This window comes from Dama dama, chromosome 5 (genome assembly GCF_033118175.1).
Source record: "Dama dama isolate Ldn47 chromosome 5, ASM3311817v1, whole genome shotgun sequence".
Classification (NCBI taxonomy): Eukaryota; Metazoa; Chordata; class Mammalia; order Artiodactyla; family Cervidae; genus Dama; species Dama dama.
Genome location: NC_083685.1, coordinates 2,765,596 through 2,792,767, shown reverse-complemented (window position 1 = coordinate 2,792,767; position 27,172 = coordinate 2,765,596). Strand labels below are relative to the sequence as shown.

Below are 27,172 nucleotides of genomic sequence, written 5' to 3'. Positions count from 1 at the left end.
GGAATAATTCCATGACAAAATATTCTGTTTCTTCTAAGCATCTTCATCTGTTTACTTATTGTCTCTACTAGAACAAATGTTGTACTTTCTTAGAGAACTTAGAATTTCATTTCCTTTTTCTGCAAAAATTTCTCCACATGTTACCAGCAGGGGGTGATGTGGGACTGTGCTGGGGTCCTTACACAGCTGCTTAGGGAGCACCACTCACTCCAAAACCTGGGCTGGGGGCGGGGCCTGTGCTCCTGGAGGGACTCAGCAGTGCGTCCTCTCTGGCTGCAGGGACACCTGAGCAGGGACCAGCTCGGTCTCAGCAGGGCCTTCCTCCAGGGGCTGCCAAGGGGGGAGCCCCTCCCTCGCCTACAGTCTGGGTCGGGAGCTGAGCTCCAGCCCCAGGGTCAAGGTGGGGCTGGGTGGGCCCTGGGTGGACCCCATTTGCATCTCAGTCCCTCCTCTCAGAGTCTGGGGGAGAACAGGAGGCCTGGGGCAGCCCAGCCCACTGTGGGGACCAGGGTCCTGTGGGCACCGTGGCCTGGACTCCTCTCCTGCTCGAGCTCCCCTCTCTCTGCACAGGTTGTGACGGCCCCGCGCACCAGGGCTCGGTCCCCGGCCTGCCTCAGCCCCCAGGGCGCAGACTCCGGGAACCTTTCCCGCAGCTCCTGCCCCATCGCCCCCGTGTCTGTGTCTGCAGGCTCCATCTCCCAGCCTGTGCTGACCCAGCCAGCCTCCCTGTCCGCGTCTCCGGGAGCATCAGCCAGACTCCTGCACCCTGAGCAGCGGCTACAGTGTTGGCAGCTTGCCTAGAACCTGGTACCAGCAAAAGCCAGGGAGTCCTCCCCGGTACCTCCTGTCCTACAACTCAGACTCCCCAAAGCACCAGGGCTCTGGGGTCCCAGCCGCTTCTCTGGATCCAAAGACGCCTTGGCCAGTGCAGGGCTCCTGCTCGTCTCTGGGCTGCAGCCCGAGGCCGAGGCTGACTGTTACTGTGCTGTAGGTTCCCCAGTGGCTCGGATGATGAAGTGAGACAAACCCCCTGGGCCACGGACTTTGGCTCTGAGCCTGGTTTCAGTGAGCAGTTTCCATAGAGGGGTTTCCAAGGAAAGCTTCTCTGCACAGAGACCTCTGTGAAGGGAGGGAGGAGACACAGGATCGTGCTGTGACCCGAGACAGCGCAGGCATCCCAGGAACCCACACATCTGACTACAGAGCCCACCTGCCCCTCCCTCAGCCTCTGGAGTAAATTCCCCAGAGCAGGTGCTGTGTCTTCAGCAGAAACGCTCCAGCGCAGCCCTGCTCCTCCTCATCTCCATCCTCTCGTCCCACAGAGTGTGGGTCCCGGGCTGCAGGGACAGGTCCTCAGCTCAGATGCTGACAGGAGCTCTGGCTCCTGCTCCCTACTCCCTCCTCCTTTCCACGGTGCTGCTAACAGGTCGGCATCTTCTAAAACTCATGGTCCTCCAGGCTCCTAGTAACTGGATGGAGAAGATATGGGGATTTTTCTTCCTTCAGAATGAACTGAGCCCTCACACCAGCTGAGTCCTGAGGGGTCAGCAGAGAAGGCCCTGGCTGCCTCTCAAGACAGGCTATGCTTTCTTCTGCCTCAGGTTCTCTGTCTATGAATTATCTGATGGCACCTCAACTGTAGAAACATTTTTTCCAGGTCCCACGTCCCACTTCTTTATTTTTTCTGAAATCAATCTGGACAGTCACTCATGGTCCTCCTGTTGCAGAGACCTGGACCATCAGGGCCCGTGGCCTCACTGTGATGGGGGCGCAGGAAGATGGGGTTGTGGCCCGCCTGCCCTGGGCCTCCTGGGCCTGCAGACCTGCAGCCGTGGGGCTGGGCTCCGTCCTTCCTGGTCCTGAAGGGAGGACAGGGAACAGGCAGCTGGGGAAGTGCGACAAGAAACAGCCTGCCATCTTCTTGGAGAATTTTCAAGTGTCACACACCTTGCATAAATACCTACTACACTTGAAAAACCTTCTGTTTCATGATGAATCTACTCCCAACTATGCATTCAATTTATGTGAAGTCTCAGGGAAAAGCAAAACTAAACAAAAATAGTTCCTGATACTGCTGAAATGCTCCCTGATCATCCATGTGTGATGAACCAGAACCGAACTTGAGACTCATCCTGGTCCATCTTTATGGGGTCGTTGATAATAAATCATTTCCTCTCTGTTTCCAAATACAAACAGAATCCTGCTGTGCCCAGATACACAGGGTCCCTCACAGGTACTTGGCAGGATGATGAAGAAGCAGAAGTCCAGCATCTGTGCCCTGGAGACCTTGGGGGGGATGCTGTCCCACCACTGCACATCCCGCTCCTGCTCCCGGCTTTGCGCTCTGCCCTGAACCCTGACACTTAGGGAAGCTGGGTGCCTCCCTTTCTCTGGGGACTGTATCCTGAGAAGCTCGTCATCTCCAGGTACTGGAAGACCCTCCCCATTAGGACGTGGCTCTCAGATTCATCACTTGCTCATTTTCTCCTCTTTTCCCTCATGACCTCTCCCAATCACACTCCCTGGTTCTTTATTTGAGATGATATTGGATAAATATCACTCTTTTCAACACAGACCATGTAAACCCACCCCTATTAATTCTATGGAGTCTAACACATGAACTTGGACTGTATCCACTGAAGATCAGGTAACAGGTCATAAGGGTTTCTAAGTCCAGCAATGCAGGAGGAAACCCTAAAAAGGATGAGATTCCTATTTATAGCCATAATCTCTTACATCAAGCATTTTAAACAGAAAGGTTATGAAACCAGACTAAAAACATCTCACATATATTGGAGTCACAAATAAACACTGTCAGGATCTGGACATAATCAAGAAAATGACATGTTTTCCCTAAGAACGTCATATTCTCTCAGCAAAGACAGAAATAAGAAGAGAGATGGGCACTTGGGGCTGGGACGCCTCCTGGAGACCCTGCAAACACAACATCAACCACGTTTCAACCTGGGAGAATCGTGACAGAATCACCATCAGGTATTACCCATGGACACTCTGGGACTTTGAAGCCTTGAATTTGTTTCGAGGTGGTTGTGCTCTGGTAGTGACCCCAGGAGCCAGGCAGCGCAAACTGAGACATCAGAGAATCTGAAATTACATTAGCGTTCCATATGAGTCTGCAGATCATTAGTGACCTGGAGAGATCAATGACCAACCACAAACTACACGGAGGGGACTCATTCTGCTGCCCTGGGCGGTGACATCAGGAAGACCCTCCTGCAAGTGTGAGAAAGCCCTTCCAGGAGGCTGTGGAGTGAAGTGGGGGAGGAGGAGGTCTGAGCCCAGCAGGGGGCGCTGTGGGCCTGGTCCTGAGAGCTCAGGGTCCTGGCCAGGTGGCTGGCATTCCCTCCCCTGGCTCTTACCCACGCGGGCAGCAGGGTCGTCACTGGAGGGTGACGTTCCTGCACCTGGGCCCCCAGGGGACGCGGCAGTTCTCAGTTCAGAGCCACAGGCTTGCTGCTCAGTTCCTGCTCCTCTGTCTCGTCCTGGAGGTGATCTGATGTCTAAGCCAAGAGCAATGAACATCGCACAACAGAAATGAACTTGCCTCAATAAACTCTGCCATATTTCAATTATTTCTTTCTTATTTTGCTGTATTGTTTCTCATTTTTCAATGTTGTCTAGTGACATATGTGGAAACTGATACTTTGTTTTTACCTCCCTAATAATTTCTTTTCCATGTTTTTTAATATTTCTCTTCAATTAAAGAATTTGATAAATATAAAATACCCATTTAATCCAACTGTATCAGCAAATATTTTCATAATAGGAAAAAGATTCAAGACAAATATTTCTCTGATATGAGTTGACTCTCTCTAGCATGTATAGCGGAGAAGGCAGTGGCAACCCACTCCAGTACTCTTGCCTGGAAAATCCCATGGATGGAGGAGCCTGGTAGGCTGCAGTCCATGGGGTTGCTAAGAGTCGGACACGACTGAGCAACTTCACTTTCACTTTTCACTTTCAGGCATTGGAGAAGGAAATGGCAACCCACTCCAATATTCTTGCCTGGAGAATCCCAGGGACGGGGGAGCCTGGTGGGCTGCCGTCTCTGGGGTCGCACAGAGTCGGACACGACAGAAGCAAATTAGCAGCAGCAGCGTATAGAGAAAATAAAATAATCATGTGAATTTTAATAAATAGCTCATTTATCAGGGAATAAAACATGAATACCAAATAAAAGCTTTATCTCACACTGAGATAAGCACCAATTTTGTTCCTCATCTTCCCCAATTATTTCGGAGAGTTTATGCTCTTGCTTAATCTTCTTACACCCTCCACAGCAGAAAGTCAAATGAAGGAAATTTTAAATGTTTCATGTTTGCACCGAGGTGTTCACACACTGTTACTTTTATTTTCCATCATGAGACACATGTTTTCCTGAACTGTTAGATCTGATATTGCCCAGGATGTCACAATTTCATAGTGATGCTGTGAACAGTCCCCTCAAAACCTGAAGTAAAATTAATTCCTTAGGATAGAAGCTTCTTAAAAAAAGGGGTCTGTCACCCCAAGCCTGGCCATGCAACTCGACATGTGAGAGTACCTCAGGCCTGCTCCCCCACTGCTGCTCCTGGGACAGAGACCGGAGCTGAGTCAGGGGAGATGCTTGTCCCCTCACATCCCACATGGGTTGTGATTTCCCGGTGGGCTCTCTGCTGCAGGAAGAGTGACTGCTAAGACCCTGCAGGGAGCACAAGCAGGGGTTTCACTGAGGAAAGAAGAAATGTCCCAGGGATGGGGGGAGCTGTGGGGTGGACGAGACTGTGGGCAGGTGAGGACTCCCCGTCTCCTCCTTCAGCCTCAGACTCTCCAGGGAGGAGCTGGAGGACCCAGGTCACCAGGGTCATGGGGAATATTTGGTAAAAGATACTTTTCCATCACTCACATCTCCTCCATGTGCTGTCCCAGGTCTGTGCGAAGTCCAGAGTGTGCCTCCTTCATGACGAACATGTCACGGGACCTCAGGTGACCTGGGCAGGGAGAGGCGGGAAGTGATTTGCATGAGGCCCCTCCTCCCCCTGACGGGCTGGAGGCATGAAAAGGCCCAGGACCCCACCTCCAGCCCAGGAGGCAGAGAAGGCCGCGTCCCGGGAGGGTCCCCACCATGGCCTGGACGGTGCTTCTGCTCGGGCTGCTGGCTTACGGCTCAGGTCAGGGTCTGAGTTGCATCCTTGGGGAACCTCCAAGCAGGGTCTCAGGATCCCTGTCTCCGTAAGAACCCCTGTCTCTCTCTTGTTGCTCTTAGGGGTAGATGCTCAGACTCTGGTCCAGGAACTGTCTCTGTCAGTGTCTCCAGGAGGGACAGTCACCCTGATCTGTGGCCTCAGCTCTGGGTCAGTCACTACCAATAACTACCCCGGCTGGTACCAGCAGACCCCAGCCCAGGCTCCCCGATTGCTTATCTACAGCACAAACAGCCAATATTCTGGGGTCCCTGCTCGCTTCTCTGGCTCCATGTCTGGGAACAAAGCTGCCCTCACCATCATGGAGGCCCATTCTGAGGATGATGCTGACTATTACTGTGGTCTGGGAACTAGTAGTTACAATATCGTGGTGATGTAAGCCCGTGGGGAAGTGCTACCAAAACCTGCCCTTGTGCTCAGAGGGCTCAGCCCTCAGTGGCAGGAGAGGCAGAGAGAGGGTGGGTCGGGTCAGGATCCCCGTGGGGATGGAGGCGCTGGGCCCCGTCTCCTGTCCACTGCTTCATGGCCCCGCGTCTCCTCCCAGCTCTCCCCAGGTGTGTCCCTCTGTCCAGAGGACCCCTCTCTGCACATGTTGTTGGGAAGGATGCTTAGCTCCACAGGGACACTCAGACCCCACCACTGCCAATAGGACTCTTGTCATTCAAATCACACTAAGAGATATCCAGCATCGTGAACGTTATCTTGCAGATAAATTAATATTCCATTTGCCTGAAGAGTCACCACCAGTGGAATTTTGTAGAAATGCAATTTCCCAACTAGAGCTCCTGAATCACAGCCTTTTGTTGGTGGCAGAAATCTGTGATTAACATGAAATCACTCCCCCGCAAATATTTAGGAACATCAAAGTTCCAGATGTATGTCTTTTATTATAAAATAACCCCTGAGAATTGTCTTACGATTCAGTCCAGACTTGTTAATTCCCCATAACACATTCACTCCCAGTTCACGGTCAAAATCCAAAACCCCAGAAACGCAAATCATATCTGAAGCCATGGGGAAATCTGTGTCTTTATTTAAACATAAGACTGGAAGTTGGGAGGAATTTCCCCAAGCCTGTGCTGTCTAAGGACACACCTCGAGTCTCATGGGAGGACTTATACTCCTGGAAGAACCTTACTCAGAACTGGCTCCAAAAATCCCCACACCCTCCGCTGACTCCCTGGGTGCCCGGATGCCAGGTCATGGCTGGGCTCCTCAGCAGGTGGAACGCCCCCCAGGCCCCGGCCCCATAAACCGTGCGTGGGGAGATGGAGCAGCAACAAGGGAAGACTGAGTGAGGGGTAAAGCAGGCTCGAGTCCACCCCTGTCCCCTCTGCTGTTGACTGTGGGGCCAGGAAACCTGGGCCTTGACCCCACCTGGGTCATCAGTGCCAAATACGAGATGGGGCCCGGTGGTTGGCACTGCAATCATCCCCTCCCTCCCTGGGGCCCCCAAGTCCTCGGAGTCCAGGGAGGTGAGCATCAGGCTGTACAGCATGGTAGTGCCCTCAGCCAGGCTCCTCTCCCTGAGGGCAGCAGCCCAACGAGGACCGGTCTCAAACCCTGGGTGGAAGGAGTTGCTGGCAGGAGTTGCCCCAGTTCAGCGTCAGACACAGAGTAATGGGGTCAGGGCACCCGGTTGCTGAGTCAGTGGGCGGGGGATACACACCCCTCACTGATGGGCTATTAGTTGGGAGATCAAAGGGCAGCTCCTTCCTTCCTCTCATTTTCCCACCGTGGACATTCCCCGAGTGCGTCACCAGGGGGCGCCGTGCACGCCCTCAGAACTGGCGGAACCTGAACACACCAGATGGTCCCCTGACCTGGGCTGGTCCCCGGGCTCACTGGTCTGAGTTGGAGGTCTCAGCAGGTGCTTCCTCTCAGGAGACAGACTTAGAGACCCGATCCCTCAAGCTCTGGGAATGAAGCTTCAAACAGGACTGAGGACCCAGAATTAGATGGCGTCGTGTTCATCAGACCCTACCCCCTTTCCCAGGAGCAGAGAGGGGAGGAGCCCCCAGAGCCGAGCCCCCTGCATCCCTCAGCTCCCCCTGCCTCCTCTGGCTCATCAAATCTTTCCTAACGGCTCCTCCCCTCCCCTTATGATTCATGACTTTGCTACCCAATCCCGGGCTCCTCTTTATTATACAACCCGCCCCATGAGATGTCCTCCAGACGCCCTCTCAGTCCTGACCCCTTAAACAGCCAGGACGCCATGGACAGACTCGTGCTGAAGGGTCTGAGGGGAGACCAAAGGTAGCCCTGAGGTCATGGGGGACACAATGGTGGATTTTGGCCCTAAGGAAGGGACAGTGCACAGAGCAGGGAGCAGGATCTGTCCCTGAGGGGCTCTGATCAGCAGGTCATAGGATGTGTATCTGGGCTGGACACCAGGGCGCTCGGGGGCCATTCTTGAGGGTTGGGGGGTGAGAGCTGGGCCCAGTGTCCTGGCACTGCATGGTGGCTTCAGCTCAGGGTTCCCAGCTGTGACCTCCCACCCCTGAGGCCCCCACAGCCTCGCTCCTGCCCACCCCCTGGGCACCCTCAGAAACAGGGACTGATCCAGAGCCCAGGGAGGGGTCAGAGAGCTGCAGGGAGGAGAGGGGGGCGGGGAATGGTGGGGTCATTTGCATGAAAGGATCCTCCCCCTCTCAGAGTATGAAGAGGGGAAGGAGCGGTGTGGGGACGCTGTGCTCAGCTGTGGGGCCACAGAAGGCAGGACGCCCTGACCATGTCCACCATGGCCTGGGCCCCTCTGCTCCTCACCCTGGTCACACTCTGCACAGGTGACTGGGTGGGGGGACAGCAGAAGGGCCCTGAGAAGAGCCTTTTCCCTCCTCTCCTTCCTGAAGCCCTCAGTCACCATCTCTGTCTCTCCCCCTTCCAGGATCCTGGGCCCAGGCTGCTGACTCAGCCGCCCTCTGTGTACAGGACTTTGGCTAGAGGATCACCATCTCTTGTACTAGAAACAGGAGAAACACTGGGATCATTACGTGAGCTGGAACCAACAGCTCCCAGGATCTGCACCCACACTTCTGATATATGAAAAAGGCAAACGACCCTCAGGGGTCCCAGCTCCAAGTCTGGCAAGTTGGCCTCTCTGACCACTTCGGTTCAGGCTGAGGACGACACTGATTATTACTGTATCTCATGGGCTGATGGCTTGAAAGTTTCCACAGTGCTTCAGGCCAGAGTGGAAAGAGACAAAATTCGGCTTCCCCCACAGCCATGGGGCTCCCAGGGCAAGGTGTTTGCCCCTCCCTTCCTGGAGTTCCTGAGAGCACAGAACCCGGGGGACTGAGTGTCCCCTGACTCAGCACATCTGCCCCCTCAGCTCGACTCCCCTCCCCAGGGCAGCATCTCACAAGGGGTGGTCACACACCCCTGGATGAAGGAGCTGCTGACAGGAGTTGCCCCCGGTTCCCAGGTCAGAGTCAGCAGCACAGAGCAGGTGGTCAGTGCCGCCCTTGCTGGGTCAGTGGGCAGTGATCGCACATCCCTGTCCTTCTGCCACAGAAGGATCTCTTTTTAAAGGAAAAGGAAAAGGAATTCAGAGTTTGTTCAAGTAATTTCCACACAGTCCAGGATCCAGTAAAAATTGTCCCTTCCATCAAGAACCAGGAAACTAAATATTGAAGGGAAGTGAGACAGCATTGACATCAATGCTGAGATGCCTCAGATGTTGAAATCAGGTGAGAGATATTTTTAGGGATAAATCACCAAATCTATCTGGTGAGCAAATACAGAAACTCTTGGGTCCAAGGAAAAGGATATAAATGGAAGGGGAAAAAAAGAATCATGAGAACAAGCTTGTCAGAATAACCTGAAAATACAATGGGTGAAAATAAAAAAGTTCTCTGTATACTATCAAAGACATGTAATATTTATTATTTAACTCATTTATTTGTTCATTAGTAAGGTATTTGGTGACTGGAAAAAAGGTAGCCCACCTTCCTCACAAGGCTTCCCAGGTGTCACAAGGGGTAAAGAACCTGCCTACCAATGCAAAGGACATAGGAGATGTGGGTTCTGTCCCTGCGTTGGGAAGATCCTCTGGAGCAAGAAACAGCAACCCACGGCAATGTTCTTGCCTGCAGAATCCCATGGACAGACGAGCCTCCTGGGCTACAGTCCATGGGGTCACACGAGTCAGACAGGATTGAGAACCAAGCAAAGGAGCAGCACCTTGCTCACACTTTCAACACCATGAACGTTCCAGAGTTCGTCACCAGGGGGCGTTGTGTATCAGCTCAGAACTGGCAACACCTCAACGCACCCACGTAGTCCCTTGACCTGGCCCTGCAGCGGGCTCAGTGGCCCGAGTTGGGCGTGACAGCAGGTGCTTCCTCTCAGGGGACAAACTCTGAGCCGCGACCCCCAGGCCTCCTCCTGGGAGTGAGGCTGCACATGGAGCCGAGCACCCAGAATTGGAGGGTGAAGGGGTGAGGTGGTCATCAGTCCCCACCCTCTTCTCAGAAACAGAGGAGGGGAGGAGCCCCCGGAGCCCACCCCCTGCACCCCGCCAGCTCTCCTCAGCCTGCTCCTGCTCCTCCTCATCTCTTTGCTAAGAGCCTGCCCTCCCGCTCCCCTCATTCATGACTTTCCTCCCCATCCTGGGCCTCTCTCTTTCTACAGACCTACAGTGTTGACCTCCATGGTGATGACCCAGTTCACTCTATCAGAAGATCATGGACATGTTTCCAAATCTTCCTGAACTTTACACTAACTTCCTCGGCCCCTCCTTGAACCTCTATAACTTCTTCCCGTGAAGCCTCAGGGCTCTGGCTCTCAGGTGTGACCCCAGCTTTCCCCTCTGTGCTCCTCCCCCAGGTTCCCCTTGTGTCCCAGGGGATTTTGAATCCCTCGTGTGGCTGATTTATTCTCTGAAACCTCACACTCTGTCCTGTGTGCCATCGAGTGAGGAATCAGGTGGGGAGAGATACCCTGGTGCTGACCTGGGAAATGATTCCTGGCTGATGAGTGTCTGTGCTCAACTGCTGTGGGATTGATTTTATGCACAGTGAGCAGAGAAGCTGTTGGGGCCCTCGGCTGGGAAAGCAGACGCTCTCCTGGGGCTCTGCCCCAGGGGCGATCACGGCTGCTGCTACTGGACCATGTCTAAGTCAGCTTTGCTCCCTATGGTCACGTCCGAGTGTCCTGACAACAACAACCTGCCGTGTCGTGTTCTGTCCCTCATCTCAGATCTGAGACCCACCCATGGCTTTGATAACTCAGTCTACCCTGTTTTCACAGATAGAACGTCCTGCTGCGACGTAAAAGTCCCTCGGTGGAGATGCCATATGTGTCAGAAAGTCTTTACAATTATCTTGTTTAAAGAACACAGGCTACAAGGAAAATTATGTTTTAGAAACAGTACCATGGCAATGCAAAATTAAAACAGAGCCAGAGTTGGACCCATCTTAGTGATTTAACAACAATATCTTCTTCAGTTAAATTTAGGCATCTATTTTAAGTGATGACCTTAGACTTTTACTAACCCATGAACACATTTGGTTCATTTAAAATCTCAAAGTCAGACATCCACTGTGTAACACTCACATGCACTAGAGGGTAAGGTACAGTTAACTGTTGTTTCCCATCCAGACACAGCCTGAAGGGTGTAATTTCAAAACCACTTTGGGGAAAGTTGCCTCTTAAGAGCTCTGATCCCCAGGTCAGGATGTGTGTTTGTGCCAGGACACCAGAGGGCGATCAGAGGCCTTTCTTGAGTGTCTAGACCTGTGAGAGCAGAGACCAGTCCCCTGGTACTTCCTGGTGCTTTCTGCTCAGGGTTCCCGCTGTGACCTCCCACCCCCAAGCCCCACACAACCCCACATCTGACCACAACTGGCCTCCCCAAGGCACGGGAAGCTGACCCAGGTCCCAGAGGTCACCAGAGCATTGTGGGAGTTGGCGGGGAGGACGGTTATTTGCATGAAAGGCCCCTCCCCCTCTCAGAGTATGAAGAGGGGAAGGAGCGGTGTGGGGACGCTCTGCTCAGCTGTGGGGCCACAGAAGGCAGGACGCCCTGACCATGTCCACCATGGCCTGGTGCCCTCTGCTCCTCACCCTGGTCGCTCTCTGCACAGGTGACTGGAAGGGGGGACAGGGGAAGGGTCTTGTGAAGACTCACGGGCCCTGCTCCCTGCTCTCGTGATGGACCCCCGAGTCACCATCTCTGTCTCTCTCCGTTCCAGGATCCTGGGCTCAGGCTGTGCTGACTCAGCCGTCCTCTGTGTCCGGGTCCCCGGGCCAGAGGGTCAGCATCATCTGCTCTGGAAGCAGCAGCAACGTTGGTCGTGGTAATTATGTGGGCTGGTTCCAACAGCTCCCAGGATCGGCCCCCAGACAGCTCATCTATGGTGCAACCAGTCGAGTCTCGGGGGTCCCCGACCGATTCTCCGGCTCCAGGTCTGGGAACACGGCCACCCTGACCATCAGTTCGCTCCAGGCTGAGGACGAGGCGGATTATTACTGTGCATCTGCTGACGGTAGTAGTTACAATGGCACAGTGTTCCAGGCCAGGGGGGAAGTGAGACAAAAACCTGCTCTCCTCCAGACATGGGCCTCCCGGGGCTGGAACATCTCTGCCAAAGCAGAGTGTAGCAGCAGCTCTGAAATGGACATAAATTGTGTTTCATTTCCCACAGTGGGAACACGAATGTTTGGCCGTACTTCACACCTTACTGCCAAGGTTTTCACCCCAACGCCCTAGGCTGCTCTTCCCAGTCCTTCTATCCATGTAAGACCATTTAGTGGAAAGCAAATTTGTTCAAACCACCATGTTCAAACACTATCATTTTAATTTCTGATCTTGAGTAGTGTGTTTTCCTATTATTTTCAACTGATAATTTAGAAGAATCTCAACTTAATGGCTGTATTGTTAGCTGTCGTCTATAAGGTTGCAGGTATATGAATTCTGCCCCTGGTTATTCTTGGTTTCTCTCACACAGGACACCTAAGCCCCTAGAGCTGGTTGGTGTGGGCGTCCACACCGCAGACCTGATGCCCTGGACTGTTGACACCATCAGGGTGTGTCATGGTACGTGTGTGGGGAGACCCCTGACCCCCAGACCCCAGGTGACGCTGTGGCTCCCTGCAACCTCAGCAGGGACATCACTGTTGCCGCTGTGCTCTATACTGGGACCAGCAGAAGCCAGCGAGGCCTCCTCAGTCCTCCTGTCCTACCACTCAGACTCCAGGAAGAACCAGGCTCCGGGGTCCGCCGCGGGTTTTCTGGATCCAAAGGTGCCTCGTACGACGCCGGGCTCCTGCTGGTCACTATGTTGGAGCCTGAGGACGAGGCTGACTCTGACCGTGCAGGCTGGTACAACAGGGCTTCTCAGAGTGACACAGGCAGATGGAAACCGGGACGAGAACCTCAGCCTGTCAGGGGCTTGTTCTCAGAACTGTCAAATTTCCAATAAATGCCCCAGAATCAATTAATTCCTGAGATACGTTCTGGTTCATAATAAGTCTACTCCCAATTGTTCAGTCAGTTTTGCTGAAGTCTCAGAAAATGTAAACAGATTCTGATACCACTGAAGTGCACCCTGATCATCCATGTGAACAAGAGAGCCGTGGAGCTGAGCTCCCTCCCCTGAGATCAGGAGCAGGAGGCTTTCCCAGATGTGCCTTCAGCAGAGTCTGTGGACGATCCCAGCAGGCGGATTGCCCCCAGGGCATGCACTGTGCTCCTGAAAGGTCAGAGCAGAGACCCTGAGGAGTGAGGGGCACCAGTGATACATCGCAGGATGCAGGGAACCCCGGGAGTGGTTCTCCTGACCCAAGGTGCTGGCTGTGTCCTCCCCTCCCCTCCGCTCTTCTTCACGCCATCAGAGCATTTCCTACTTCAGAGTTGGGGAGGTCTATGGACTGTCAGGAGCAGGGGCTCCCCAGGATGTGCCCGTGTCCCTCTGCCTCTGATGCCCCTGATGAGCGCAGATCCGAGAGCACCATCTCCTGCAGAGGGAGCAGTGGGGACACGGGATCCCCATGGCAATGATGACCAGGGATTCCAGGCAAAGCCCTGCCTTTGTGACCAGGACAGAGGTGAGGGACACTGAGAGGTCAGGACCTGCTCTCTGGCTGCTGGTGGGTCCACACGCCCTTCTGGATCACTTTGGACCCCATCCTGATGAGCAGGCTGGTCATCAGTGTCACACAGCCCATCACTAACCACAGCCACAAGGAATTCCCGTGTGATGGGGATTTCTGATGGAAGTTTGCCCTCTACTCCAGGGTGGGACCCATCACTGCCCTGAGCCTGACGGTGACCTCAGCAGTGCTGGGTTAGGTCTCTGCGGTCACTTCTGCTGTCACTATCAGGCAGGCTCATATCCTTGTCCTGGTCCATTTTATGGGATTCATGAAGTTGTCTCCTTTTCTCTCTGGTCTCCAAATACAAGCACAATGCCCATGTGCCCAGATACACAGGGTCCCTAACAGGTACTGAGCAGGATGATGATGAAGCAGAAGTCCAGCATCTGTGCCCTGGAGCCCCGGGGGGCCTCGCCCATCCCCCAAACATCCCTGTCCTGCTCCAGGCTTTGTGCTCTGCCTCAACCCTGACCCTTATGGAAGCTGGGTCCTCCCTTTCCCTAGGGATTGCTGCCTGAGGAGCCCTTCTCTCCGGGTACTGGGAAACCCTCCCCATTAGATCGCAGTTCTCAGACTCCTCACTTGCTTATTTCCTCCATTTGACTCATTATCTCTCCCCCATTTCCCTCCCTGGTCCCTTGTTTGAGATGATATTGGATGAATGTCACTATTTTGGACACAGACCTTATAAACCCACCTCCATTAAATCTATGTATTCTAATAATTGAAGCTTAGAAGGTTAGATTTCACCATGCCCAGTGAAGATTAGGTACCTGGTCATAATGATTTCTCAACCAGAGATGAAACAGGAGTCCAGACAAGGATGAGATTCCCATTTATAGGCATAATCTTTTATACCAAACATTTAATATAGAAAGATTACAAAATTAGACTAAAAACATCTTCAAATATCTGAGTCAAAAAGAAGTACTGTGAGGACCATGATGAAGGGTAAATGAGAACCCCTGGAATTTATCAAGAAGAGATTTGTTGTACCTGAGAGCCTCCTATTCTCCTTGCAAAGAGAGAAAGAAGAACACAGCCATGCAGTGTGGGCTGGGAAGGTCCCGGGAGGCCCTGTAATTCAGCCTTGACTACATATCAACCTGGGAAGGAAACTCAGACAGAATCATGACCAGGAACAACCCATGGGCACGCTGGGTGTTTGAATCCTGGGACTTGGTTCAGATGGTTGTGTTCTGGTAGTGAACCCATGAGCTAGGCCGAGCAAACTCATACTTCAGGGAATCCTGAAATTCATTAGTTCATCAGCAGACCGTTCAGGGGTCTGAGGTCATTAGGTACCTGGAAAAATCAATGACCAGGCCCAAACTCGACGAAGGCCCTGGGAGGTGGCTTCAGAATGACCCTCCTGCAAGTGTGAGAAAGCCCTTGCAGGAGGCTGTGGTGTGAAGTGGGGGAGGAGGAGTCTGAGTCCAGCAGGGGGCGCTGTGGGCCTGGTCCTGAGAGCTCAGGGTCCTGGCCAGGTGGCTGGCACCTCCTCCCCTGGCTCTTGCCCCCGGGGGCAGCAGGGTCCTCACTGGAGGGTGACGTTCCTGCACCTGGGCCCCCAGGGGACGCGGCAGCTCTCAGCTCAGAGCCACGGGCTTGCTGCTCAGTTCCTGGTCCTCTGTCATGGGATCAGTGCCCAGACCTGACATCCAGCCAAAGACAGAGGGATGGTCATACAGCAAAAATGAACTTCCTTCAGTAACCTCGACCTCCAGGGATACCTGAACAGGGGATGAGAGACCCCTGCAGAGGGGCTGCCCCGTTGCCAACAGAACGCCCGGTGTTCACAGTGGGGGAGGGATGCAGGCAAGGACCCTTTGTCACCATCTATGTCATTTAAAAATGTTCCCTGTTGTGTTATTTGGCAGTTTCAACATTTTGTAGTGAACTATGGAAACTGATATTGTTTCAGCTTTTGTGGCTTCCTTACTTGTTCCTTCCCATTATATTAATACTTTATATTAACATTTGTAATATGAAATATATGAAATCACAAGTTCCGCCAAACTGTCATCAATATGTTCATATAATAAGAAAAAAATGAAGTAGGAATATATATTTTTCATCTCTATGAGTTGTAGTTCTCAAACAGCTCTGACAAATTTCATGGGAATTTTAATAAACAGCTACTTTAGCAGTAAATCCAACATGAATACAAACTAAGAATAGTATTTACATCTTTAGGTCAAAGAAACAAGAGATGAACAAGACATTTCCCATCTCTTCCACACATGTTAACACTTGAGGTGTCTGAGCTCCTTCTCATCCTCGTTGCCCCCACATCCCTCCTCCCTCCCGAGTCCATCAGCTCCACAGCAGAACCACAGGGAAGGGAGTTTTACACTGTCCACGGTGCTCAGCACACCTACCTGTTCACACACGGTGCTTTTCTATTTCTATGATGAGAGATGCATGCCAACTTTGTTGGAACTGAACTTGCACGCCATCATAACTGCATGAGGACATGGTGACCTTGACCCCTAAAATCCACAGTTCTATTGACGTTACTCCACGTGGTCATGGCTTTTCACAGCACAGGAGGCTGTCACTGCAAGCCTCGCCGTGTGTCTCTACATGTCTCTCCCCACCTCCCGTCCTGGTCCCCCCACCGCTGGGACTAGAGACAGTTTAAAAGATTGCGTTCTAGGGCCATCCCTTACCCTTCACACCAGACACAGGCTCTGGATACTCCACTGGGCTCAGGGTCGGTGGAGGAGGACAGACGGCATCACACAGACGGGACACAGGGTTCCCTGAGAAAGACAGACAACATTCTAAAGATGGTCTCAGGTTTGGGAAAGGCTAGATTATTGGGGCAAGAGAGGGAGACTTAGGAGAAAGAAACGGCAACCCACCCCAGTGTTCTTGCCTAGAGAATCCCCTGGACAGAGGAGGCTGTCCGTGGGATCGCACAGAGTGGGGCATGACTGAAGCGGCTCAGCACGCATGCGCGCACGCATTGGAGAAGGGAATGGCAACCCACCCCAGTGTTCTTGCCTGGAGAGCCCCGGGGACGGAGGAGCCTGGTGGGCTGCCGTCTGTGGGGTTGCACAGGGTCGGACACGACTGAAGCGACTTAGCAGCAACAGAGGAAGACTTGCAAACTCCCCCTTCAGGCTCAGACTCTCCAGGGAGGGGATAGAGGACCGAGGTCACCAAGGTCAGGGGAGGACATTTGCTGAAAGATGTCGCCATCACTCAGGGGCTCCTTCTGGTTCTGTCCCCCCTCTGTGTGAGGTCCAGCATCGGCCTCCTTCAAGTCCCCCCACCCCGGGGGACCTCAGGTGACCTGGGCAGGGAGAGGAGGAAGTGATTTGCATGAGGCCCCTCCTCCTGATGGGCTGGAGGCCTGAAAAGGCCCAGGACCCCACCTCCAGCCCAGGAGGCTGAGGAGCCCGCATCCTGGGAGGGACTGCACCATGGCCTGGATGGTGCTTCTGCTTGGGATGCTGGCTTACGGCTCAGGTCAGGGGCCGGGACCCTGCATCCTTGGGGCAGCTCCACGCAGGGTCTCAGGGCCTTGTCTCCATAACAACCCCTGTCTCTCTCTTGTTCCTTTTAGGGGTGGATCCTAGACTGTGGCCCAGGAGCCAGCACTGTCAGTGTCTCCAGGTGGGACCGTCACCCAGACCTGTGGACTGAGCTCTGGGTCAGTCACAACCAGTAACTACCCCGGTTGGTCCCAGCAGACCCCAGGCCAGGCTCCCAGAACTGTTATCTACAGCACAAACAACCGCCTCTCTGGGATCCCTGCTCTCTTCTCTGGCTCCATCTCTGGGAACAAAGCTGCCCTCACCATCACGGGGGTCCAGTCTGGGGACGAGGCTGACTATTACTGTGTTCTGTATATGGTTAGTTACAATGCCACAGTGATGAAACCTCATGTGGAAGCACTACCAAAGCCTGCCCTTGTGCTCAAGAGGACTCAGCGCTTCGAGGCAGGAGATGCAGACAGAGGGTAGAAATGCGAAGCAGCCCATGGGGAAGGGGCTCTGGGCTCCCATCTCCTTCCAGCAGTTCATGGCCCTGCGCCTGCTCCTGTGTCTCCTCTGGGGTGTCCAGTTCTTCGTGGGGACCCCTCTCTGCCCATATTGATGCGGAGGAGAAACAGGTCCACATTTTATCAACAACACTGAGAGTCAGAGTCCCCAGCACAACCAGCATGACTCTCCTTGCTGACGTTGATGATGACCGTTGATGACCTCTAGGGCTGGAAGATGAAATCCAGCAACTGCAACCTGGCAGGGGTCTCAGCTTCACTGTACGGGGACCTGGTCTCCCTGCCCCTCCTGGCTGAAGCGATCAGGGCCCCATCACCCTGGGGGTCAGGTGCCACTGGGGCTCCAGCCCATCACAGCCTCCAGTCTGAGCCTGGCCAGGAGTCAGGCTGGTCAGCTCTCCAGGTCCCCATCCCAGACCTTGGCAGCCAAGGAGGGGCTGAACTTCTAGGCCACCCCCCAGCCTGAGAATGACCAGGGGGACAAGCCAGGCTCCTCTGTCCCCCGCTGAATCTGCCAAGGGTTGTGCAGGGAATTAGAGACAATACTGTCAGTGACACAGCCAGGAGCTCAAGGAGCCAATGCGTGGAATGTGGTCAAGGTCCCTGTGAGTGAATCTGAGGCTGTAGAAACATATGCATCTTCAGAGGCTCCAAAACTTAGTAACAAACGGATTTCAGGGTTTCAGCAAGAGGATGTTATTTCCCTGGCTTTTCTTTTCTCTTCCAGTAGAAGGAGGTTGTCATAACCTCAGAAGGTCAGACCTCGAGTGGCCGGTCCTCTGGGTCAGCAGCCTCTACCTCCCCCTTCCTCTGACCTTGGCATGTACCCGGACCTCGAGAACTTTTAAAGAGAACTTTTTAATCAAAATGAACTTACAATGATAGTTTTCCAAAACTGTATCCTAGTGAATGAAAACTTAAAAGAGAACATAGATTTTCCCTCAGTTTAATTCATGCACAGATTTTAAGGAATGACTGTAGATTTTCACTAATCCATTATCACATTCTGGTTCTTTTAAAATCTCACACACCCAGAATGTAATACCTATATCAGTGCAGGGCAAACTACAGTCAACCGTTCTTTTCAAACCGATCACTTGGAACTCTGCCTTCTCTAACCTTGTACTGGAAGCAGCAACAACATCGGGAGTTACTATGTGAGCTGGAACCAACAGCTCCCAGGATCGGCCCCCAGATTGCTGACCTAAGATAATGGCAAACGACCCTCAGGGTCCCAGATTGATTCTCTGGCTCCAAGTCTGGCAAGTCGGCCTCTCTGACCACTTCAGTTCAGGCTGAGGACGACGCTGATTATTACTCTTTACCATGAGCTGACAGCTTGAAAGTGCACGGTGCTTCAGTCCAGAGCAGAAGGAGACAAAAACCTGCTTCCCCCACAGCCATGGGCTCCCAGGGCAAGGTGTTTGCTCCTCCCTTCCTGCAGTCCGTGAGAGCACGGAACCCAGGGGACTGAGTGTCCCCTGACTCAGCACAGCTGCCCCCTCAGCTCGACTCCCCTCCCCAGGGCAGCATCTCACAAGCGGTGGTCACACACCCCTGGATGAAGGAGCTGCTGACAGCAGTTGCCCCCGGTTCCCAGGTCGGAGTCAGCAGCACAGAGCAGGGGGGTCAGTGCCGCCCTTGCTGGGTCAGTGGGCAGTGAACACACATCCCTGACCTTCCGCCACAGAAGGATCTCCTGTTAAAGGAAAAAGAAATGGAACTGAGAGTTTCTTCAAGTAATTTCCACACAGTCTAGGATCCGGTAAAAATTGTCCCTTTGATCAAGAACCAGGAAACTAAATATTGAAGGGAAGTGAGACGGTGTAGACATCAATGATGAGATGCCTCAGATGATGAAATCAGGTGACAGATATTTTTGGGGACAAATCAGCAAATCTATTTGATGAGCAAATACTAACACTCTTGGGTCCAAAGGAAAAGGAGATAAATGAAAGAAAAAATAAAAGAATCATGAGAAAAGGTAGTCAGAATCATTTGAAAATAAAATACATGAAAATAAAAGATAATTCTCTGTATGTTATCAAAGACATGTAAAACTTATTATTTAATTCATTTATTTGTTTATTGACAGAGCATTTGGTGACAGGAAAAAAGGCAACCCCCCCTTCCTCATAAGGCTTCCCAGGTGTCACTAGTGGTAAGGAAGCCTCCTGCCAACGCAAGAGTCATAAGAGATGTGGGTTCTGTCCCTGGGTTGGGAAGATCCTCTGGAGCAAGAAACGGCAGCCCACTTCAGTGTTCCTGTCTAGAGGATCCCGTGGACAGAGGATCCTGGTGGACTACAGTCCATGGGTCACAAGAGTCAGGCAGGATTGAGAACCAAGCAACTGAGCAGCACCTTGCTCACACTCTCACCACCGTGACTGTTCCCCAAATCGGCCACAAGGGGGCGCTGTGCACCAGCTCAGAACTGGCAAAGCCTCAACACACCCCCGTGGCCCCTGACCTGGCCCTGCACCCGGGCTCAGTGGCCTGAGTTGGACAAGACAGCAGGTGCTTCCTCCCAGGGGACAGACTCAGAGCCTCGGCCCCCAGGCCTCCTCCTGGGAGTGACGCTGCACAAGGGGCCGAGCACCCAGCATTGGAGGGTGAAGGGGTCAGGTGGTCATCAGTCCCCATCCTCTTCCCAGAAACAGGGGAGGGGAGGAGCCCCCAGAGCCCACCCCGTGCACCCCTCCAGCTCTGCTCAGCCTGCTCCTGCTCCTCCTCATCTCTTTGCTAAGAGCCTGCCCTCCCGCTCCCCTCATTCGTGACTTTCCCCAATCCTGAGCCTCTCTCTCTACAAACCTGCGCTGTTCACTTCCACGGTCATGACCAAGCTCAGTCTGTCAGAAGGTCATGGATGTGTTTCCAGATCTTCCTGAACTGGACACTCACTTCCTCCACCCCTCCTTGGACCTCTCTAACCCTTCCTTCCTGAGAAGCCTCAGGTCTCTGGCTCTATGTGTGACCCGAGTTCGTTACCCCCCTGCTCCTCCCAGGTTCCCCTTGTTTCCCAGAGGATCCATGAAGCCCTCTAGGAGCTGATTTATCCCCTGAACGCTCACACTCCGCTGTGTGCCCATCGAGTGAGGAATGAGGTGGGGAGAGAAACCCTGGTCCTGAGATGCGGGAAATGATTCTGCGGTCAGCTGCTGTGGGATTGAATTTTTGCACAGTGAGCAGAGAAGCTCTTGGGCCCTCAGGTAGGAAAGCAGGCGCCCTCCTGGGGCTCTGCCCCCGGGGCGATCACTGCTGCTCCTACTGGACCACGTCTAAGTCAGGTTTGCTCCCCGTGGTCACGTCTCAGTTTCCTGAGGACAACTGATCTGCCTTGTCATGGCCTGTGTCTCATCTCAGACCTGAGACGGACCCGTGGCTCTGATAACTCAGCCTGCCCTGTTTTCACAGATAGAGCGTCCCGCTAAGACACGAAAATCCCTCAGTGGAGATGCCGTAAGAGTTAGAGAGACTGGTTCCGGCCCTGCCTCGCTCAGAGTCCAATATAATTAAGAACGCCAATATCTTTGTGAAAATGTTCTTTTACTTGATAATGAAATTTCATAAGATACCTCTCATGTGATTTAGTTAAAATTATCTTATTTGATGAGCAGAGCCTATAAAGAATGTTGTGTTTTAGAAAAAGTACCGTGGCCATGCAAATTAAAACAGAACCAGAGTCGGAAGCAACTTAGTGACTGAACAACAACATTTCCTTCAGTTATATTTATGCTCCTATTTAAAGAGAGAACCTCAGATTTTTCAGATCCATTAGCACATTTTGGTTCATTTGAAATCTCAAAGTCACACACCCACAGTGTAACATGCACACGCACTATAGGCTGAAGCATAGTTAGCTGTCCGTTTCCAACCAAACAATTTCTAAACTGTGTCATTTCACAACCAGTTCTGGGAAAGCTGACTCGAAGAGCTCTGATCACCCGGTCACAGGAAGTGTGTCTGGGCTGGACACCAGGGAACATTCCCAGGCAGTTCTGAAGAGTTATGCACCCACAGTGTAACACGGGGTGGGGGTGGTCATTTGCATGAATGGCTCCCAGCGGTGACCTCCCACTCCCAAGCCCCACACAACCATGCCCCTGATCTGGCTACCCCGAGGGACAGGGACCTGACCCAGGGCCCAGGGAGGCATCAGAGAGCTGGGGGTGGGGGGTCATTTGCATGAAAGGACCCTCCCCCTCTCAGAGTATGAAGAGGGGAAGGAGCGGTGTGGGGATGCTCTGCTCAGCTGTGGGGCCACAGAAGGCAGGACGCCCTGACCATGTTCACCATGGCCTGGTCCCCTCTGCTCCTCACCCTGGTCACTCTCTGCACAGGTGACTGGATGGGGGGACAGGGAAAGGGCCCTGGGAAGACACACGGGCCCTGCTCCCTGCTCTTGTGTCTGGACCCCAGAGTCACCATCTCTGTCTCTCCCCCTTCCAGGATCCTGGGCCCAGGCAGTGGTGACTCAGCCACCCTCCATGTCTGGATCCCCGGGCCAGAGGGTCACCATCACCTGCACTGGGACCAGCAACAACATCGGGGGTGGTTATTATGTGGGCTGGTTCCAACAGCTCCCAGGATCGGCCCCCAGACTGCTCATCTATGCTACTACCACTCGAGCCTCGGGGGTCCCGGACCAATTCTCCGGCTCCAGGTCAGGCAACACGGCCACCCTGACCATCAGTTCGCTCCAGGCTGAGGACGAGGCAGATTATTACTGTGCATCTGCTGACGGTAGGAGCTTTGATGGCACAGTGCTCCAGGCCAGGGGGGAAGTGAGACAAAAACCTGCTCTGCTCCAGACATGGGCCTCCCGGGGCTGAACCATCCTTTGCCAATGCAGACACTTCTGTTCTTTGTTTGATTTCAAACTAGGGTCTGAGCCCCACACCATGAACTTGGTCTGGGAAATCCTTTCAGACCTTCTTCATTCTGCCCCCTCACCAAGGCTTTTCTTGGGCAACCACATATTATATGATTATCTAAAATTGAGCAGAAGGCCCTCAATGACAGAGGAAGGTGCCTGGGGGGCAAAGTCCATGATAGCCAGGTCAGAACCAGAGAGACAGCGTCCAGCTGTGTCTGATTCAGGACACAGAAGCTCCTTGGCCATCCCTGGGCTGAGATGATCCCCAGGCTGCTGCTCCTGTCTTTCCTGTGACTGCCTCTCAGGCTTCCCCAGAGTTCCAGGCCTGCGGGAACTAGACCAGGACTCCTCTCTCACTGGGGGAGCTGGGGCAGCCCAGGGGCTTCCTGCTGAGGCTCTGATGGACCTTCTGCTGCTGCTGCTCCACCCTGGGTCCAGGTCATCGGGGGCGCTGCCTGTGCATGGAGGCTCTTTCTCTCCCTCTGTCCTCAGAGGCCCTCCAGCAGCCCACTCCCAGGAGAGGGTCTCAAAGGAAACAGAAAGTCTATGTCCCTTACTCTGGGGATGCAGCATCTCTTTGCCCTGAAGCTCAGGGATTGATGTGGGGGGTCTTGCTGAGGTCATCTCTGACCTGTGAGGCCCCCACTCTGCCCCTCACCCCTCTCTCCTGCCCAGGAAGAGAGTCCTGCTCTCAGCCTCCTCTGTGTCCCCTCACAGTGAGCAGGGCTCGGGCAGGGTGGACTCAGTCACATGCGGTGACTACGTCCCCAGCACAGACGGCCACCCTCACCTGTGCTGGAAACATCAGCTATGTTGGCACTGAGGGGGCAGCTTGGCTGTAGCCACACCCTGGTCACGTCCCCAAACTCGTGACCCTGAGGAGTCTCAAGCTGTCCCCAGGGTCTCAGAGAGGCTCTGGACTCCAGGTCAGGCTCACAGACCATGTCTGGCTACAGCCCGAAGTGGAGACTGATGGCTCCTGCTCAGCTGGGATGGCAACCTTGCTGCTCACAGGGGGCTTCAGGCCAGGGGCTAAAGTGAGCCCCGAACCCTGAGCTCCCGGGCTCACCCGGCTGCTGGGGCTCACAGAGCACCATCTACCGCCTCACGAGACCAGACAGGGCTCCCACGGACACCGCTGAGTACAGTGCAGATGGTCAAACATAGTCATGTCAGTGGCACAGCTGGGATCTGCACAAGGAGCCAATGTACGTGGTCAATGTCACTTGAGTGGATCTGAGTCTATAGAGAAACATTCGCACCTCCACAGGCAACAAAACTTAGTAAAAAAGGGATTTCGGGCTGTATAAGGGGATATTATTGCACGTGACTTTTCTTTTTTATTTGGGAGAGCTGGAATCACAAGGTCAGAGTGTCCACATCTTCAGCCTTCAGTGGCCATTCACCAGGTTCACCAGCATCCACCATCCCCCGTCTTCTGAAGTTGGCATATGTCCCGACCTTTGACCTCAGGACTCTTCAGTCTCTGCAGGGAGATCACGTGACTCCCCCTCACATCCCAAATGCCCCATCAGAGCTTTGTCCAGGCTCCTCTGAACCGAACTGGAGCTCAGCACAGCCTGCACACAGGATACCACGTGAGTTATTCCTTCTGTTCCCCGTCGCTGACATTTCACACTCACGTACAAGGTCTGCACAGCAGGCAGGGCTGAGATGGGGGACCACAGGTAACAAAGATGCACGTTGGACTATGGTTGGTTCCCATGGAGATGAGAGTCCCAGGGTGAAAGCATCCCTGTGCCCAGGGAGCACCGAGAAAGGCCCCTCAGCCCACTCTCCTGGGGGCGCTATCAGCAATGCCCGCTGCACAGTGAGCCGCTCCTCACGGGGCCGGGACGTCCCAGGAGCTGGAGGAGGTGACCGCGGCCAGCAGGGGGCGCAGTGCAGAGGCCCGCAGGGCGCGCTTGAGCAGACAGCGGGAAACCACTGAGGGCGCTGGGAAAACTGCCCTCCCTGGAGGGGCGCTTCATCCCTGTGAGGCCCGTGGCCCTGGAGCCCCTGGTCGGTCCCCACGCAGTTCCGACTCGGGTCCCTCCTCCTCGTCCACGTGGGCTCTTGGCCAAAGTTCCGTCAAGGAGGGGCTGCTGGAAGGCGAGAGGTCAGGAGGTGTCTCCAAGGAGGAGGTGGCTCCTGAGAGAGTCTGTGCGGAGGACAAGAAATAGCTGTGGGCAGGGGCCCCGCGGGCGTCCTGTGAGGAGTTAGGTGCCTGTGAAAGTGACTATCAGCAGCTTGCAAATATATCATTTGCTTCTATTTCATGAGCTCTTTGCTATTATTGGTGTGACATTTAATTTTAAAATGTATTATAAAATACAACTTGTATATTGGAACAAATGATATTCAATAGCAGCACCAGTTTCTTAATTTCATATTAGTATTTCTTTGGAAACTGTTTGCTAAGAGTATCTGGATCAATATTTAATGAGAGTGCTTTGTAATTTTCCCTCATGCACTTTATTCATCAGGCATGTATACAAGAGTCTAACTGCTTTCTCAAAGAGCTAAAGGTAACTGATATGTTTACTTAATATTTTCTCTATTAGTCTTAGAAAGTACTAATCAATGTTGTACCTTCCTAGGAAAGTATGCATTTTATCCCCTTTCTTTTGAGTATGATCTTAAAACTGTATTTTCCAAATATATCCAGTGGGACAGCCTTGGGGTTCCTGGCAGCTGCCCAGGGAGCACCGCTCACTCCCGGAGCTGGGCGGGGGTGGGGCCTGTGCCCCCTGTTGGGGAGGAGGAGGGACAGCAGTGTGTCCTCTCTGGCTGCCGAGTCCCCTGAGCGGGGACCTGTGTGTTCTCAGATGGGCTTCCTCCAGGGGCTCCTAAAGGGGAAGCCCTGCACCCCGCTGAGTCTGGGCTGAGAGCTGAGCTCCATCCAGCACCAGGGTTCAGGGAGGGGTTGGGTGGGCTCTGGGGGGACCCCCATTTGCATCTCAGCCCCTCCTCTCAGAGGCTGGGGGAGAACAGGAGGCCTGCAGCAGCCCAGCCCACTGTGGGGACCAGGGTCCTGTGGTCACCGTGGCCTGGACTCCTCTCCTGCTCGAGCTCCTCTCTCTCTGCCCCGGGCCAGGGCTCGGTCCCCGGCCTGCATCAGCCCCCGGGGCGCAGACTCCGGGAACCTTTCCTGCGGCTCCTGCCCCGTCGCCCCTGTGTCTGTGTCTGCAGGCTCCGTCTCCCAGCCTGTGCTGACTCAACCCGCCTCCCTCTCTGCATCACCGGGAGCATCAGAAAGACTCTCCTGAACCCTGAGCCGTGGGGGCAATATTGGTGATTTCTCGGTAACTTGGTTCCAGCAGAAGCCAGGGAGCCTTCCATGGTACCTCCTGAGGGTCAAGTCAGACTCCGATAAGAACCAAGGTTCTGGAGTCCAAAGACGCCTCAGCCAGCAAAGGGCTCCTGCTCGTCTCTGGGCTGCAGCCCGAGGACGAGGCTGACTATGACTATGACTGTGCCCTTCCAGGGTGCTCCAGACCAGGGAGGAAGAGACACAGACACCTCCTCCACTCACTCCTGCTCGAGGCTCGGAGGAAGTCTAGTCCAGGGGGTGACTTCAATTGTCAGATGTTAGGCAAGAACCAGATTTTCCTCCAACCAGCAGATTTTATAATATTGTATCTTTTGCTTCAATTCAGCTTTTAAATTGCTGAGATACTCTTATTCAATGCAGGTTTTCTTGGGCAAACGTAGCTTTTTCAGAGATAAACACCTTTTGATGGAGATATTGGTTCAGCCCAGAACAGGTGGTTTCAAGGCCAGTCCCAGCTCAGGGTCAAGGGGTCAATAGACAGGCTTCTGTGAGTGTTTCACTTGGGATTTTGTGATATAAAAGTCAACCTGCAGAAGTGAATTGTATTTTGTAGTTCAGTAATGAATCTCTAGTTTCTAAAAATAAAAACACTAACGAGTATGATGCAATCAATATAAAGCACTCTAAGACAAATCTGAGGAAGACCAGAAGTCTGTGCGCTGAAAATGACAAGCATGCAGGAGAAACCACAGACAGTGAGCAGATACCCCAGGCTTTAGTTCCAAACATGAGTGTCACTAAGATACAGTCACTGAACAGAGCAGAACAGTGGAACGCAGCTTGCTGCTCTTCAGTCACAAAGTCGTGTCTGACTCTGTGTGACCCCATGCACTGTACACGCCGGGCTTTTTGTCCCTCACCATCTCCTGGTGTTTGCCCAAGTTCAAGATTATTGAGTCGGTGATGCCATCCAACCATCTCATCTTCTGTCATCTCCTTCTCCTCTTGCCCTCTATCTTTCCCAGCATCAAGGTCTTTTCCATTGAGTCGCCTGTTCGCATAGGTGGCCAAAGTATTGCAGCCTCAGCTTTAGCAATGTCGTTCCATGAGTATTCAGGGTTGATTTTCTTAAAGATTGTCGGCTCTGCTCTCCTTGCTGTCCAAGGGACTCTCAAGAGACTTCTCCAACACCAGAGTGTCATTGTAAAGCAGCTATAATCCAATAATGAAAAGATAACAATCATTCCCAAATGGATCACAATTCTCCCTGCAAACACGGTCTTCACCTGCCATGAAGCACAAGGGAGGAAGTTCCAGTGAAGAAATAGAAACTGTGAGAAAAGACATAGAGGAAAAACAGCCCTGGAACCATCCACCTCTAGTGGCAGATAAGCTGATATGTCTGAGAAGGGGAGGTGCAGCAAGAGGTTCCTGAACTCCAGGAGCGCAGGAGTTCTGAGGTTCCCCTGCAGTGGGCACCTGGGGTCACCTCTCCACCAAGAGTGCCTTTGTGACCCGCAACCTGTTGGTGAGAATTATGACTCGGGTACTCTAACAGAAGAGGGTGTCAGCATGATTTCAGGGATCCTGAAATTCAAGGTGGCATTCCCAAGGCTTAAAGTGGAACCTATACCCGTAAACTCTGAATAGAGAAAACAAGGACCACCCCCACCAAACCCCCCACCAATCACACACACACTCATAGA

The 27,172-nt window shown here is 53.2% G+C and overlaps 1 long non-coding RNA gene, 1 pseudogene and 2 gene segments (V, D, J or C); all 4 read left to right on the top strand.

Annotated features, from left to right (window-relative positions):
* Nucleotides 1-137: 137 nt before the first annotated feature.
* LOC133057982 (probable non-functional immunoglobulin lambda variable 5-48) lies at nucleotides 138-1,020 on the top strand (annotated as a pseudogene).
* A 4,090-nt stretch (nucleotides 1,021-5,110) lies between these two features.
* LOC133057980 (immunoglobulin lambda variable 8-61-like) overlaps nucleotides 5,111-27,172 on the top strand; it is an 85,312-nt gene continuing 63,250 nt past the window's right edge. Inside the window, 1 exon segment of the V gene segment in view lies at nucleotides 5,111-5,171. Coding sequence covers nucleotides 5,126-5,171 — 46 coding nt within the window.
* LOC133056305 (uncharacterized) lies at nucleotides 11,718-12,650 on the top strand. Its single transcript, XR_009692784.1, has 2 exons — nucleotides 11,718-11,946; nucleotides 12,158-12,650. It is a non-coding gene; the product is annotated as an uncharacterized LOC133056305 (long non-coding RNA).
* LOC133056297 (immunoglobulin lambda variable 1-40-like) lies at nucleotides 21,560-22,163 on the top strand. The segment is given in 2 exon segments: nucleotides 21,560-21,656; nucleotides 21,766-22,163. Coding segments are annotated over 2 exon segments (438 nt in total).